The following is an 18,365-nucleotide window of genomic DNA, read 5'->3' on the forward strand; positions in this document are numbered from 1 at the left end:
AAGGAAACCAGGATCTGATGATGGGATCCCAGAGAAATCGAGGGAACTTCTTGAAAATCCGCAATAACTTTTTACTGGGTGTACCGATTTTAATAATTTTTAATTTAATCGAAAGCTGATGTTTGTCATGTGGTCACATATAAATTTTATTGAGATCTGATAACTACTTTTTGAGTAATCTTTGATATTACTCGTCGATGTGAATGAAGTCGGTTTTTTTGAAGCCAAAAATATAGTTTTTAGAATTTTTGTCTGTTTGTCTGTTTGTCTGTATGTATGTCCGGGATAAACTCAAAAAGTAACGTATGGATTTACTTCAAATTTTACACAAATATTATTAAGAAGTCGGGTCAACATATAGGCTACAAATTATCACGCTATCACCTACGGGGAACGAGCAGTGAACCTTCATTTCTTCAACGCATTCTGTAACAACGTGTAATCTAACGATATTTGAATGTTGTTATAATGTTAATAACCATGCTATAAGCTAGCTTCATACTATAAATAAAGAAATACTGTAATATATTTAGTATCAGCATTGCACCCGTGCGAAGCCGGGGCGGGTCGCTAGTGTTGCTATTTATTGAACCAAAGAACATTTTATATTATTTAATGTAATTTTTAAGCAATAAATATTTATCTTATCATATTTTGTAGGAAAGGTACTGTTTCCTCAATATATTGCAATTAAATGAACCATTAAAAGTTTTTCTTATAACCCACGTAAAATGGTAAAAGTAAATTTATTGATTTAATTTACGGATGTATTTTATTTTTATTATAAAACTATGACTTATAATTCTGTATGCTGGCAAACGAAAAAAAAAAAACAACTTCAATTACATCGACAGTAATACAACGTAGGTAGACGAAAAAATAGTCAAGTAAATACACATTTTTGAATATCATATCAAAAATTGACGTGGATTGGAACGTTCCATAGCTTAATTGGCTAGAGCGCCGACACGGTCAGTCGGAGACGCGGGTTCGAATCCCGCTGGAGCGGTCAATTTTTGATATGATATTCAAAAATGTTTAGAATTCCTAATGTGTGGGTAACACAAAAATAAAATCGTACATATTAAATACACATTATCAAAGATTACTCCAAAAGTTATAATTAGGTCTCGATGAAATTTAAATATGACCACATGGTAAAAATCGGCTTTTGATTAAATTAAAAATCATCAAAATCGATACACCTAGTAAAAAGTTATGCAGATTTTCAAGGGTTTCCCCTTGATTTATCTAGGATTCCATCATCAGATCCTGGTTTCCTTATCATGGTACTACACTTGGGATATCAACTTTCCAACTAAAAAAGAATTATCAAAATCGGTTCATAAACGACAAAGTTATCCCCGAACATACATAATGTATATATACGGTCGAATTGTTTTTTAAGTCGGTTAAAAAATATGTTACATATTACGTGTATATGGCTTATAAAAATTCCACTGCTGAGCAAAGGCTTCTTCTTCATATAGAAGAAAGGCTGGATCGTTATCTACTACACTGTTCCTTCCCTGCTAAGGTAACAATCCCTCCGAGGCACAGTAGCAGACCTACGAAAAATGGACCTAGACCACTAATAAATCTTTGTATACGAATACTTATCCGAACAGGAATCGTCACCACGACTTCCGACAAATACTCACACCATTACAAACAAAGTATCAAAAAATTATCTATGTACGACATGGCATCGATGACCGTCCATATCCAAGACCAGCGAACAAGACATATTTTCCTTCGTCATGGGGTAAGACAAGGAAATGTAATATTACCAAAACTGTTTATCACTGCGCTGGAGGATATCTTTAAGACCCTGGATTAGGAGGAATAAGGCATCAATTTAAACGGCGAATACATGTCTCACCTTCGTTTTGCCGACGATATCGTCATTTTGGCGGATACGTGAGCTACGCGAAATGCTGGGCGGCATAAATGTTTCTCGATGAGTCGATCTTGGTATGAATTTGGTCAAAACGAAAGTTGTGTTTAACAACCAAGTCATACCGAGACCCATATGGGTCGATAGTGTAACATTCTCAAAGTTGTTTAGAATTATGTCTACCTAGGCCATACCATTCAACTAGGCTAAAACAACTAGGTACAAGAAGGAACCCGACAAGAGGTTTCGGTTGAACTGAGCGGTGTTTATCTGGCTTTGTCTAATCTTTCCCAACGCTTGAAGACAAAAGTTTTGAGTCCTACCCGTTTTAACATACGGTCCACAATTTTAAGTCGCTCAATGTGCAATAAAACGGGCTATGCTTGGGGACTTTTTCAAAAAATATGCACGCAATTTATTGAAAATATGACAGACTGTATTACTGTACTTGTATCGCAGGAAACGCGATACGCTGATATTAATTACTACATCAACATTGAAACTTCAGTATTCATTATTTTAACTCGGATAATTTAAATATTAATATTCAACTGTCAAAAGCAGTACGATGTGGACTCTTTTTAAAATATTTTTAAATAGTCTTAGCTTAACTGATCGTCAGGCAATTTAAAACCAAAGTTTTATGCACATAAAAGTCAAAATTGCTTTTGTCTAATCAAGAAACGTGACAAAATGTACAACGGAACACACCGAGTATAATTTATTTACTTAGATTTCACCCGACCACAACAAAACAATCTGTCTCATTAGCCGCATGCCTTTGAGTGGAATAAGAATAAAAAAGGCTACCTATATATCACAAAGACCAGGAGTAGCAACGACCGGTTGATTGCTGTAGCGCCGGATGCCCTTCAAGAGCTTAATTAGTGCTTCTGTTCCATCGGATCGCCCTTTCGTGGGTTACGTATTGATAGGATCGCCTGATAACATTAACCATATGCTTACTAAATCTTTTTAGTTTGAATTTTTAAACGCGTCTGTTTTTATTGAAGTAATTGGTATTTTTAATTATTCTATATAATATCAAAAACAAATTTTGATAAATAAATAGGAATAAAAATAACTCTAATCATTAATAACTTAAAGCAAACACTCCTTCGTTTCAAGGCAACTGTAGTCCTTCAGCAACTTACACCGCAGGAGTTAATGATTGCATTTGATAACTTCAAAATGTTAGCAGGAAGACGACATTTATTTTTTTAATTAGGAAACCGGCTTGGTTGAAGCAACCTTCCGTCATAGCTGTACAGGAAAGCATTGCGATGAGTATTAATGAAGTAGGGACACGAAGTAGCTCGTGATGCGTACGCGCACTCAGTCGTACCGCGTATTTCAAACGCTACAAACGCGCTAACGCCCAACGCACTCACAATCCAGCGCCGGTTCAATGACACTTGTTGATCGAAATGAGATTTTGTTCAATTGATTTAGAAATATCGGCCCATTGATGAATGGTAACGGATTTGATGAGGTGATTATTATTTTTAAAAGTGACGTTAGTTCTTCAGATATAAAAATAAAAGCCGGTGTGATAATATCGAGGAACAGAATGTTTATGTTATCTTAAGGATTTAATAACGTGCACTCCGTATTAGTAAAATTCATTTTATACAAATTTTTATTTATATTATAACTATTGTTTTTTTTATAAAAAATCTCAGATGATGAGAGAGAGGTGTTTTAAAAAATGATTTTTGAGTAAGTGTGGATATTGTAAATGCGATTATTTAAGATAATGCGGTTCCCAATTCAACGAAACATAAAATTCAACAGCGTGTTTTTATTTCAATCAATAAAATTTTAAGACCTTTAATTTAAAGACTGTCTGAAATAAAAGTCCTTAATCGTCATTAAATCTAGACAGATTATATGAAGCCGATGTTTATTATCCATTAACCAGGGCTTATTACTTTTCATTAAGGCTAGATATGACTTCGCTTTTTTACAGATGTTACAACTAATCTTTTAAATTAATCGAATAAGATTTCATAAAGAAAGAATATTCAAAATGCAATCGAATATAATTTTGCTATTTGTTGCGGTGTTGCTAATGCCTGAAGCTTTGGCGAAGACGAAAAGATTTTTGCGACTACAAACAGATCCTCTGTCAAAGACGCGCTGTGACTTAATATGCATTGATGCAAGCAAGGAGACGAAATCTCAGGTACGGTTAATAATTTAAGAGTTTTTACTAAACTATCTATATATAAAAATGTATCTAAAGATGTTTACAATAATTGACGATGAATATATATTTAATATAAATATTTAATGAAAAACAATTCATGTCTTAGATGAGTGATTTCAATTCACCCCAAAAGATAAAATAAACGTTATAATGTATTAAGGACACGATATATATACAATCTTAATGTCTGCACATAATTTGCATATTTTTTTGACATTTTGAAGGCACAACTTCCGCAAAGCATGCCAAAAATTCCTCACGCTAACTTAGGCTCAGTAAAAAGTTAGATAGGATTGTACTTAACATTCTGCTGGTTTTTGTCTGATAAATATTTATTTAAGAGTGTTTAAGAGTAAGAGATAAGTTAGAAGAAGAAGTTAAGAGTAAAACGATAAACTGAGCATCACTGCAATCTTAAACCATTCTTATTAATATTAACTTTTTGGCTTGTTTTGTTTATTAATGATACACACACTTTTATTTACTCAGGTGATTAAATTTTCTCTTTTCATTACAGTGCACATTGGTCAAACAAAATAACGAGCTTTTTATAAAAATGTTGCGAAGGTTTTTGTGTGCATTACTATGTTGGTATTATACCCGTGCTTACACAGTTTGCAATTAACAAAGTAAATTTAATTTATTATTTTTGTAAAAATTAAGTTAGCGTCTTACGCATAAAATAAGAAAAATCTGCGTGAAGTTACAATTGAATTTAACCATTTTATGATAAGATATAAAACGTTAAAGATTCCTCAGATTCCTATATAAATATTAAATCATAAATGGCTATTTTTACTGCATAATTGATTCCTAGTTAATATAGTGCTATAAATTCGTCGCAATTAATGACGTAATCGAATTAAAGAGAAACGTTATGAGGAAATAAGTTCCAATTATGATTCCTATACGTGACTTGATGAGGCACTCAATACCTGTTCGATTCAATATTGGCTTTTGTCTTCTCTCATTCTTATATAATTTACTTAAGGCACAGGGACTGCTTTTATTTAATTATGTGATTTAACATAAACGATTAAATGAAAGCTAGATTGTGAAGGTAATCGGACTATCCATCTTGAATTCTTCGTAAAATTATATGCTTTGCCTTAACGCCCTCAGTTCTGGAGGTTTAAAATAAAATTTGTTCCGTAGGCACTCTTTTGTGATTATCTTGATACGCATTCTTGAAATTGACTACTTCTTAGTTCAAAAGCTAATGAACTTCTATGGTATATTTTAAATTTTTAACGTTTTTGAATTAATGGTCTACCTGCCGTAAAGGTACTTTTTAGCCATATAAACGTAACTATTAATAATATTATACTTATAAATAATTAATGATTTCGCAAAATATTTTTTTTTAGTTTTGCTTCACATTAATTAAGTAGATAGGTATTAAAATATTTTTCACATGCATAAAAAGCATTATTTGAATGGCTTGACAGACTCAATTGTTGAGTTCGTTATTTCAAAAACGTAAAAAAAATATTATAAAAATTATGCCAAAACTTAATGTTTTTGGCTGGTTATTTTAGAAATAACACGTAACTATGATAAGAGATAAGACTCAGTACTAGATACAAGTAAATCTAAACCCAGACAAACAGTTTAACATAAGGTACCAAAAGGGACGACTATTATGAAGTAAATCTCGTGTACAATTAATTTCCAAAAAAGTAACTTTTAGAATTTGGTTTTGATTTTGGTTTTGAAGTTTATAACTTGTTTTATATAATGCAAATTAATAAACAGTTTATAATATATTTCAATTATGTAAATTCTATATAGCGTATGTCAAAAAAAAAGTAGCGTTGGCAACCGTACTAAAAATGCTCTATCTATATCAATCATTCATAGAGTGAACGATAAAAATTGTAATTTGTACGTAAATTAGTTCCACATTTAATTAAATTAATACGACTATATATTTATATGAAATGACAAAAATATGCGTTTTTTTTGGGTTGAATAAGATTTTGAAAGACAGATTTCGAGATCGGAACTTTTTTAAATAAATGTAAATTATTTTCAAATTTCATAATTGAAACGATATGGTCAATAATTAATTCTGATAATATATGAAATATCCATGTAAATTACTGTTGTATTAACAGTAATAATTGTCTAGATTAGCGTATTTTCACAAAATTAAAGAAAGAGAGAGAGTTTGTAAAAAATATACTATTTTTCTGTTGAAGAAATTGTAAGGTTATTTAAGATTGGATTTATTTAAGAATGAGCAAATATAAACGTTAATTAATTTTGACAAGTGCGGAAATTAATTCAATCATCGATAATTTAATCTATCATTAGACGTGTCCAGTAAGGAAATAAAAAAAAATTAATAATTGAATGTTAATATTTATACAAAGGTTGTGTAAATAATAACATTTAATTTGTGACTATTTTTACATACACATAATTCCCATGTATAAAGCAACACATGTTGAATGATATATATAAACTTAAACTTGCACGAATTCTCCCAATTAACTCTAAATTTTTAGACTAGTTATGTTATCTATCACCATATATTTAAAAGCTCTTATTAAGAACATCAGACATCTCACTTTAAGACACACACGACTAAACACTTTTAAACTGTGAAGCAGTGAGGATTCAGATAGAGAAATTATTCTTATCCTTAACAGATAAGAAATCTCTGTTTAGATGCAGTCCTGGATTAGCTTTTAAGTCATTTAAGCAATTGCTTAGGGCATCCCGTCTACCGTTACCAGAGTAACCGAACAAAAAAAAAACGAACACAAGAAAGTTAAAGTAATTTCAATTAATTCTTTGTAGTTCACTTAAGAATAGGGCGGCCAACAGGGGATGATTGCTTAGGGCATCAAGTTACCTTAATTCGATACTGTTCAGATGTTAATTGTTCAAAGTTCCTTTATTTACTGTACCGAACAAAGTTGGAAAGTAAGAATTAACTACGTCTAAGAAATCTGTAATTCAATAGTATCGCTCGTACCTGAACAACGTTTTTTCTTAACTTTTAAGGAAACTGGTTAATCGTGTTTTAAATTTTTTTTCTTCTAAAATCAATTAATTAAAACATTCTCATTTTGTTTAGATAACGACTCGTGAAATTTTGAGATAATAATCTAACGAAACGATATATTTTACGCAAATATTTACGCTAATTTGGTTTGCAAGTTCACGAGCTTATTAAATTAAAAATAGGGTTGTGTTTATTAAATTAGTTAATTGTGTATTTAATATACACACATAGTACAATATCCCGAATATAATCTTAATATATATGTTTATGTTTTATATATATTTACTAATATGTATTAGAAAGTGAAAATATTTCATTTTTTGTTTGCATGTACTGGATAATTTAAAAAACTTATGGAGCAATACTGAAAATTGTTTCACTAGGAGAATATTATAGTGCCACTGAGACATACGGGCTGTGTTGACAGAAGAAAATGGAACAGGAAAAATTATGTACCAAAGTCTCGCGAACAATCGCTCTGGTGTAGTTGTATGTATGCTAAGTACGCGCCTAAACACCGGTGGTTTATGGGTTTGATTCCCGATCGGAATGGAATTTTGTATTTGTTTAAATGTTTTCCGGTTTGGATGTCAGTCCTTGTGGGTCTCCCCATCGTACTTCGAAGATCATGTTAAGCCGTTAGTTCCGGTTGTTATTATGTATACACCTGATAGCGTTCGTTACTGTTAGTAGGGAAAATATTTGCTAACCCGCAGTGGAGCAAAGCCATTCATAAGCGTCGTGAATTAATCTCCGATTCTTAAGCCCAGCAGTGGGCAGCGGTGGGTCGGAAGTTAAAATGCAATAATAATAATGGCTCAGTAAATTTTTCATATTTATGCAACAACACTCAATTCATGTTTTATTAATTATCTTATGAAACATATTATTGTTACCTGCGCTTTCATTGTGATTAAAAAATATATATACACATTAAAAGAACACATCACGTTCCTACTGGACCCACAAATATACTCTTAAATTCTAATGAGACTATCGTTTCATTGTATATCAGTCTCTATTTCCTTAACATAAGGGTCACAATTACAAAGTTAGTTTCGTAGTTGAGTCACGTAGGACTTCAAAGGAACCATTATGTTTTTAAATGCGAGGACGCTAATTATGCTCTTTTAATGAACCTGTCGGATGCTGGCTTTACCTCCTAGCTTGCTACTGAGATTGCCTTACAATGGCTATAGTTTATTTTAATTTAATGTTCTTTTGAATAATCTGATTCCTATTTTTAAGCAACTATTGTCTTCTAGTCCTTTGAATTTTACGAAGCCTCTCTAAGTCATTCTTTAGTACAATATATATACAATATATATATAGAATATGACGTGTTTGTAAAAAAATCAGAGTGCTGTTAGTTCACCGTTTATTTTTTATTCAACCTAATAACCAAAAGTTTAATAAACTAAAAATCATGATCATTATCATCATCATTTCAGCCTATTGCAGTCCACTGCTGGACATAGGCCTCCACTAGTTCACACTAGACATTATGGCGCGAACTCAGGGGTTTTGCCCATAGTCACCACGCTGGGCGGGTTGGTGACCGCAGGGACATTATTGAATAATCAATAAGTAAAAAAATAATTATAAATTTCTAACTATTTTAATTTTATTGACGTGATTATATAAATGTGAACTTAATAAAAAAATTAAACAATTTCTAATATAAAGTTAGTTCTTTTATCCCTATAACTTTCAGCAAAAATTTGTGACTATGGATGGATGCACGTTCGCTACTTTTTCACGCTATTACTATTTAATTTATTTATTGCTACTATTTTTATTACTTAAACAGGTATAACACGAATTAACGCATGATTTATTTTAACAATTCAAAGTGCAATTTGATTAAGGTTTTACTAACAACCGAAGGAAAAGGATCGAAATGAACCCGGATGAAGCTGTAGCCCAAAACTAGTATTTAAAAAAAAGAAACGTTAGTCATTCAATGTTAACGTGACGCTTATATCAATACAATTAAGTAGATGATAGATATTTTTATGTTTAATTACACTAACAATGATTGCTTCCGATATTTTAGGTTCCATTATCTTAAGGTTACCCTTGACTATTGAGCAGCCTCATCTAAAGAGATCTGCTTTTTGTTTGCGTAAGCGTGAGATTTTTCTCACGTATACTCAATAATTATGACGAGTTAGTAGTTCCAATTTCCAAGTACTAATATTAAGTGGAGAGTTTCGCAATGTTTTCTTTTACAGTATAATTACGTAATTGGTTTAAACAGCAAAAATATTTCTGAAATTATTAAGTAAAATGTTGTTTGTGTTTATTATTTTTTTGGAACATTTATACCGTAGCTAAATTTTGTGGATATTAGAGTAATAAGCAAATGCCTTAATGACTATGATTGCTGCTACAATCACAAAAACTTTTTTCTGGACAGTGTCGCTCAACATGTCGTTCAGAAGAGCGAAAGCCTGGAACTTGTCCAGCTGGAGACGATCCCAGGTGGATGGCTTCATGCGTAGAAGCATGCAATCAAGACTCTCAATGCGATGGTACTCAACGTTGCTGTAAACATGGCTGTAGCTCTATGTGTAGTGAACCCGTAGATCTGATGACTGTACCAGGTAATTATAAGGTTATAAAAATCACCGATTGTAAGCTAAATAATATACATATCATATATATTTTTTTATAAGTTTAGGTTGTTAAAATTGACGTTAATAATTAAATAATGAGAAGAACAGATAATGACCAGTGTAGTTATTTTAAACAATGTAATTATTTACATAAAATCTATATTACACCATAGTGATACTAGGTTATTACGACGTCAGTCGCATTAAAGGAAAGTCAGCCACTTACAAGATAATATTTTTTTATAACGAGCACTTTGTTCGATTGAAGATAGCCAAGAAAGATAATATTTTTATTGAAACTAATATAATAACAGAAAGTGAACTACTTTGCGCAACTAAAGCTAACAAGGCTTAATAAATAAAAGAAATGGATGACAAAAAGTGATTATTCTTGTGTAATATTTTACAAAGTATTAAAAGAGATAAGAAGAAATGAATGTTATAAAATAAACTAATAATAAGTTATAAAAAAATTAAGTTATAGTAAATAAATTAAAATATATAATATAACCAAACTAATAATACTAATCTAGTTTAAAACCCACAGTCGAACAATGATAATAAATTCAACAAAAGTACTTGCTATTTAAATCATATATTTCTTCAAGGCCTACCAGCTCTGCCGACAATGGATGAGATAAAGGAAAGAAGACGTGCTGTACAGATTAAATGGTCTGATGGCGTAGGTGATTCTGCAAGAGCTGTTCCGGGACGCGTTTTATATATCTTAGAAGAACAACATCATTTAGGCCCTAAGTATGAAGAAGAGAGGCTTGGAGACTGGAATCTTATACTCAGAACTAACAAGTAAGAAAATTTAATAGCAACATCTGACTATGGGAAAGGTGATAATGTAAACAATCAAGGTTTTAATTTTCTTTTCCATTGCTTGTTTAATGTACTAATTAGAGCTGTGTGTGCGTAATGATGACAAAAAACTGAATCTAATAACAAGATTAGCTTGGGTTTTATAACTTTTAGTAGACATGAGATTTGCGTCAAGATCTCGCATTAGTTTAGTCACACCTTATCTCTAATTATTAATCTATCGCATTTGTTACGATTTTTTATTAACTTGACGAACTCAATGATGCTAACTAGTAACGTCATTATTATTTGTTCCTTAGCAATATGCTTTCATATTAGCGTAAACTATTGTTATGGCTTTAATTTTAAAAGTCTACCTACATAACTGACATTTTCACATTTGAATTTTCATTATTAATTTACCGCGTTGTCTCGTGTTATTCAAAATTATGAATGCTTTGTCTGGTAGACTTAAAAATGTATTATTTTGTATGAAGGTCAGAAACAGCATGCACATAAATAAAACTCATAAAGCCATAACTATAGATGGTATACAATATTCCAGTTCCGGCAAAGACACTTGAAACGGCGATCGAACCCGGATCAGCCTTCGATATTGTTTGTGTTATTAACTTCTCCGTCCTCCTTTGTTTATAAGATTAAGATCGATTATAAAAACTTAGATGACTTTCGTTTTAAATGTAATTTCAATAATAAGTTGACCTTAAATTTTGATTCTCATTTGTGTTTATTTTTATATTCGTTTGATATGGTTATTGGTTATACGTAAATTATTTTCTCATTAAAAATGTTTACTTACAAATGGTGTTTGATAAAAGATATTTGCTTCAATTTTTTTTGATAAAAGTATATTATGTTACTTCTACTCGTAATACCTGCAAAGATATGTGTACAAAGTTTCATGATGATCGGTTAAGTAGTTTTCGCGTGAAAGGGTAATAACCAAATTTACATTCATATATAATATTAGAAGGCATTAATTGACAGATTATTTGGTGAAATTTAATCACACACACACACACACACACACACACATAGTTACATACATACATATATATATATATATATATATATATATATATATATATATATATATATATATATATATATATATACTAGCTGACCCCGCAAACGTTGTTTTGCCATATATATAATTAACCCCCTTATAGCTTAGGGGTATGAAAAATAGATGTTGGCTGATTCTCAGACCTACGCTATATGTACATAAAATTTCATAAGAATCGGTCCAGCCGGTTCAGAGGAGTATTTTAACTAACATTGTGACACGAGAATTTTATATATAAGACTAGCTGTCCCCGAAAACGTTGCTTATACTTTATATATATTATGCTTATATTATTATTTATAAATATCTCAACTCTGTTTTTAAGGTTCCGTACCTCAAAAGAAAAAACGGAACCCTTATAGACGACACAACAAAGTGATATGTTGTCCGTCTGTCTGTCAAGACCCATTTTCTCAGGAACGCGTGAAGGTATCAAGCTATAATTCATATCAAATACTCAAGTCTACTGTCCCTTGGAGCTGTGCAAAAATCAAACTTCTTTTATGCTGCAAATTTTCGACACTCGCAAGGGAATCAAAACCAACAGGGTACTTCCCGTGATCTCAGAATCTTGAAATTTGGTACGAAGCAACGTCTTATAGCACAGATAAAGGAAAAATTGCCAAAAGCATAAATTTTTAGTTACATAATATAGTATAAATATTTTTAATAATTTTGTTTGTACGGAACCCTCGGTGCATGAGTCTGACTCACACTGAGTCGGTTTTTTTAATACAGTTACACCAATATTATTTCACAATGGCTCTCATCGTTGTGTGATATTAAACATTTCAATACCTATGAATTTTCTATATTAATATTTTAAGTGGTCAATGGACGTGTTTCGATGAAATAAAAGTGACCATCAAATGCAATAATGCTTTCTAAACGCTTTTCCTTGTTGCGTGCGTTAACCGCAATGATGATGTATATTGCAAAATAGATCATATCGAATTTATTAAACTGGTTTCTTAGAATTGAATTTTGATAAAAAGAATTCGTTAATCATTTAGATAAATTTATTTCGATGAGACGTAAATAAAAATGATATTAGCGTACTATTTGATAGATATAACAATTCTTCATTAGGTATTATTGCTGACAGATAAAGCGGAGTAGTTAATCCGATTATTATTTACAATTTATCAAAGGTTACGCTGTGTCCTTTGTATTTGTTGTGTGTCAGTATTGTACATTTTATCAATTTAAGATGTTATTATAAAAAGTATCAGTAAGACTTTGTTTCGATGTTTATTTTAATAGTTTGTATAGAATTGCATGTACTAATACTTAACTGACAACCTAACAATAATTTACTTCTTAGGACAAAAGTATCACTTCGTAATCTTCTAAAATCTGGACGATGGTACCGTTTCCGTGTTGCTGCCGTTAGTTCATCTGGTACTAGAGGTTATTCAGCACCAAGTTCACCATTCACACCACGTAAAGGACCGAGGCCACCACCGCCACCAAAGAAACTTAAAGTTTCACCAGTTCGATCCGAAAACGGTAAAAATCTTAAATCTTGTCTATATCTTCCATTGATTATTTTACAGAAGACAAGTTAAAATAATTAGCAAATCCTCTTTTATGCAATTTTATTAATATAAAACACAGAACACAGTCGATTACTTTAGACATAAGGTTTATTTCTATCTTTAGAGTAAATTTTACTTGTGTGCTAATGAAAGTACAAGATGATATACTATTTTCTTATATTACGCCACTTACAAAAATGAACGTAGTTCACTTAATTTCTTTTTTGTTTTGTAATTTTAAGGTAACTTTGATTTAGTAGTCGAAAAATACTAACTAGCTATTTAAAGTATTAAAATTTGACAGGGACAGTAACAATAAGACTGGAATGGAAAGAACCACGATCTGATTTGCCCGTGATGCGTTACAAAGTTTTCTGGAGCAGACGAGTGCGAGGCTTAGGAGGAGAATTGGATTCAGTTCTTGTTAACCATCAAACAGTTCCAAAGGTAACAGTTGTTAAGGACTTTTTTATTTTACAGTATTAAGTGATATTTAATTTGTGTATTGATATTGTACTGTGTGGCTACGGTATTAAAGAATATAGCCACCCCCTTTCTTCTCGTGGGTGTTGTAAGAGGCGACTAAGGGATAACACAGTTCCGCTACCACTTTGGAACTTAAAAAGCCGACCGGTAGCGGGATAACCATTCAACTATTGGCTTTGAAATACACAGGCCGAAGACGGGCAGCCTACCCAGCGTGGTGAACGTGGCAAAACACATGAGTTAACGTTATTTTTGGCGTAAACTTGTGGAGGCCTATGTCCAGTAGTGGACTGTATAGACTGTAATGTAATGATGATATTTGATTTCAGGAACAAACGTATGTAGAAATTAGCGACTTGCAGCCCAATTCAATGTATTTCTTGCAAGTTCAAACAATTAGTGTATTCGGTCTCGGAAAACTAAGGAGCGACAAAGCAGCTATTTTCTACAATACAACAAGTGCAACAGAAGGTAAAAGTTATAAATTTAACGTGTTATACGATTCCTTTCCTTTTTCGTGCCGATTTTTTTTGTATATTTCATTGTATAGTAACATGGAATTTATATTGCACGAAGAATTTTTCAGGAAATCACGCAAGTTTCCTAATAAGTGCCTTTTAAATATTTATGAACTCCTGTAACTACTTTAGTTGTTTACGACTATGTAACGATAGTATTTGTGTTTTTATGAATTTTAAGAACAACCCCCGGAAGCTCTTACTAGAAGAAAAGATGTAAGGAGTATCAAGGGTGTAAAATTGAACAAATTCATATGGTTGGATCATAAAATAAAAGCGAAGATATCATGGGAGCCTACTTATCAACCTAAGGGTAACAAGAGGTAGGTAGACGAATGAATAAAATTGGTACATAAAAGAAGTAAAAATAAAATATCCTTAGAGATTCCTTAACTGTCCTACTGATAGACGTGTGTGTGTGTGGGCGCGGGGGGGGGGGATTAAAACTTGATAACTTTCTATTATTAGATATATTATTAGTATTTCATGGGAAAATATTTATCGTACGATTTAGACATAGTTATTGAAGGTGTACTTTGATACATAAGAATGGACTGCATTGTTTTTTAGTTGAGCTGCATTGAGTTTTACTAATTGACATATATATTTTAGGTATTATGTCCACTGGAAAATGATTGCATGTCAACATCCTGTTAAAGAATTAAAGGAGTTATCGGCAGTGACTGAGGTACATACATTAAATATATACATTAGTTCTCATTTGATTTATTAATTTCTATTTTGTTATAAATATGATCTTAACCAATAATAATTAGTAATGAAACAAGAAATTTTAGTATAAAATAATAATAAAAGATGATTAATTTAATCTCTATTCTTGTGTTAATCACAATAAATATTTCTTTTCATTGTAGCAAAATTCATTCGAAATTTACGAATTGGATTATAAGTGCAAGTACAGAGTGAACATAAATAGGTCATGGAATACGAAAACACCGGATTCCGAATTTATTTTGACCGTTCCCCAGTGTGACTATTTTAAGAAGAAAGTGACTACCGCAACAGTGAATTGTAAACCTTGAAAAACATTTTTTTTTTTATTTCTTAATAGGGCTGTTATGTGAAATAAACCTGAATTCCTCAGAACTGAGATTAAATTTAAATTAAGAAGTACCTAAAAACTTTACTTTTTTGGATATTATTTCATTAATCGCCTATAGTAAGCAAGAGTTGTATATTTATTTTTCTAGTGTAATAAAATTAAAATAGACTGTTAAAGATTGGAAATATGGATGTAATATTAACATCTAAATATGCCATCGATATTTTTATGACTTTTTATACAAAATTAGATATAAGGAACTATAATTCTATGTTTTGATACTGTGAATGAATATGTTTTACAATATTAATACTTAATCTTATTCTTGACTGTTGGTAATAAATATATTTTATTTTATATGCCTTTTACTACTATAAAATGTTTCCATCTATTTTTAAAATTAAACTTATATTCTATCGTCCGAAAATTTTTCGTTCATCTATCGCATGTCTCATTACAGCTGGCTGCGGAGTAGGGATAAAGTGAAAGGTACATATCAGAGCAGCTAAGACCAATATGGCAGCGCTCATAGCTCATATCAGCTGATCGTGTAGCATTTACATTCTCACTTATTCATGCAAATGTGGGTGGTGGTGTGGTTTTTGTTTGTTTTGATCTGTGTATTAGCAGCAGCCTCTACGGTCCAATAAAGCAAGCCCTGCGGTCACCAGCTTGCCTGAGCAGCATGGTGACTCCATAGTTAATACACTTGAGTTCACGCCATTTTCCGCGCGAACTTGCCCAGTCATAAGTCCAGCAGTGGACTGCGAAAGGCTGAAGTGTGATCTGTGTATTAACGTAAATGTTTTTATTCACTAAAGATTCACTTGCATCGTGGTTTCATAAAACTACACAATTCTTTTATCAAGCCTTTGTAACTGATAAAAAGGAATTTACTAATCAGGGATTGAATAAGATAAGATCCGTCGCTTGTGAGAAAATTCATTTTTGTCAAAATTTGTATATCTCTTAAATAATAAATCTATTTATTTATTTTTTACTACACAAATATGATTTTTTTGGATTAATAGCTAATTTTTTACTTTAGTTACGACAAACAGCTTAGCTGAGGTAAAGTTGAAACAGAATTCGTAAATGATATCGTATTTTAAAAAATGACACCATCCGTTATATTTGGTGCCACTAATTGTAAGATATATTCTACGCAGACTAGGCATCAAGGGTATCAATTCTCTGAGGTAGTATTTAAGGGTATTATTGAAACAATTAGACAAGTTACATAACCTTGATAAAAATTAGGCCTGCGTCAAATTGACAACTACCAATGGATAATATTTATGGATCGCAGGATTTGTTCTAGGTAAATAAAAAAATTGTTGTATTGGTCTTATAGGTGTTTGCCGTGATCTGGGTATTTGTGCAGTCCTTCTAGGTCTCCCCACCGTGCCTCGGAGATCCGTCGTTAAGCCGTCGGTCCCGGTTGTTATCATGTACACCTTATAGCGATCATTCTTCATTGTGGGGAATATATCCGCCAACCCGCATTGGAGCAGCGTGGTAGATTAAGTCCTGATACTTCTCTTAAATGGGAAAAGAAGTCTATGCCCAGTAGTGGGATATTATAGGGTAAAGCGAAATGAAACATTATTATCAGTCACGAGAAGCGTCTACGCTTAAGAAATATAATCAAGGTTTTATTTCGAAGTCAACCTTTTGACAAACAGTCCATTTTATTAAAAATCTCCGTCATTAGAACCTACTGATATTGAATACCTGATTTTAATGCAACCATTTGACAAATACTTTTTTTTGACAATATCCGTCACAGTTATTTGAATTTCGAGCCTCTATCTGACTATAACGAATATATGTGACGTTATTTGTCATATGGTTGTGCCATTAGTCTTAAGAATAAAAAAGAAAAATAAGAAGTAGAATCATATAGTTATGAACCATAATCATGTGAAATAAATCTTTTGTAACCCTGTAAATGTAAATTTAAAGATTGAAAATTAATTACATCAGTATTCTTAACGTTACTTTATGTTATATTATTTTTAGAATAAAAGATATGTACCTAATTATTGTGCTATACATGCCTGTGCTTCGTTACCGTTGAAGAAAATACAATTACAGTGGATGCGCGATCATATTTGAAAAATTTTACAATTCAAGATGGTCATAAATACGACCAACCAATCGAAACAACCGAAATTCTAAATTTAGGTTTTGTCCCTAAGGAAGTATATTCCAGCTTGTAATGTAATGTGTAAATCAGGCTATAGCTGATAACAGATAATAAAAAAGTTCCTTTGAGGATAGTTTGTTGTTCGCATACTAGGGTAACATCACAACGAGAAATAACGTTTTCGAACTGCCTCGATGTAAAAATAGTAAAAGAAAAGCAAAATTTTTTTTATCGATTACCACTACAGTTATATTGTTATGTAAAATAAGGAGCAATAATAATAAAAAAAAATCATAAGGTGTAATAGAGATTTAACTAAAGATATATTATGTTGTTCTCACTTTTACTAGCTCTGCCTATGTATCTGCTATAGCAAGAAGTGAGAACGCTAAAAGCGGGGTGTAGAACTCATGGTCTGTCGTCGTTAAAATGAACATGATAAAATGAACCAAGGAGTGTGAATTCTGGAATCTAGTTGGCGTAGTAAAAAACATCTCATTCGCATAAGTTCATTCTCAAACTGTGCTAACAAAAATAATCTATAACATTTTAATATTTTATTATGGCTACTCAATATACAAATGCCAGTCTTAAACTTCAATCCATACATTCGAGGCTAGCAACCCTTAGTAAATGTCAAAAGTAAATAGAAAATAAGAGAGTAGAAATTATTTTACGATAATTTAACTTTTTATTCTAATATTTATTAGTGCGCACGCAATTTTAATAATCTTTTACTGTATATCTTCAATGACGGTGTTTTTATTGTGATAAAATTTATTTACAAGTCTTAAGAAAAAATATACCGAATAAATCAGTTTTTCACCTTTTATAGTGCACAATTAGCGTATAATCACGAGTTAACAAACTAAGTTCGTAACTAATGCACCAGATAATTATATATAGTATAATTTAATGTTCAAAATAAAGTGAAAACTATTGTAATTTAGATAATACGACCCTGGGCGTAACCTTTTAAC

General features: G+C 31.5%; 1 protein-coding gene across 1 annotated transcript; it reads left to right on the forward strand.

The window, feature by feature from the left end:
* The first annotated feature begins 3,923 nt into the window (after window positions 1-3,923).
* Window positions 3,924-15,593, forward strand: LOC123657804 (anosmin-1). The gene is made up of 9 exons (XM_045593314.1): window positions 3,924-4,082; window positions 9,539-9,725; window positions 10,346-10,544; window positions 12,956-13,140; window positions 13,474-13,616; window positions 13,985-14,126; window positions 14,355-14,496; window positions 14,786-14,861; window positions 15,049-15,593. Exons 1-9 carry the CDS (start codon window positions 3,927-3,929, stop codon window positions 15,214-15,216), a joined length of 1,398 nt encoding a protein of 465 aa, XP_045449270.1. The 5' UTR covers window positions 3,924-3,926; the 3' UTR covers window positions 15,217-15,593.
* The last annotated feature ends 2,772 nt before the right edge of the window (window positions 15,594-18,365 follow it).

This window comes from Melitaea cinxia, chromosome 11 (assembly GCF_905220565.1).
Source record: "Melitaea cinxia chromosome 11, ilMelCinx1.1, whole genome shotgun sequence".
Lineage (NCBI taxonomy): Eukaryota > Metazoa > Arthropoda > Insecta > Lepidoptera > Nymphalidae > Melitaea > Melitaea cinxia.

Excerpts from the sequence above, each read along its gene's own strand:
- LOC123657804 (XM_045593314.1), top strand. The coding sequence starts at position 3,927 with ATGCAATCGAATATAATTTTGCTATTTGTTGCGGTGTTGCTAATGCCT. Across the intron at positions 13,141-13,473 it reads ACCAGTTCGATCCGAAAACG|GGACAGTAACAATAAGACTG; the intron begins GTAAAAATCTTA and ends AAAATTTGACAG. Across the intron at positions 14,497-14,785 it reads CAACCTAAGGGTAACAAGAG|GTATTATGTCCACTGGAAAA; the intron begins GTAGGTAGACGA and ends TATATATTTTAG.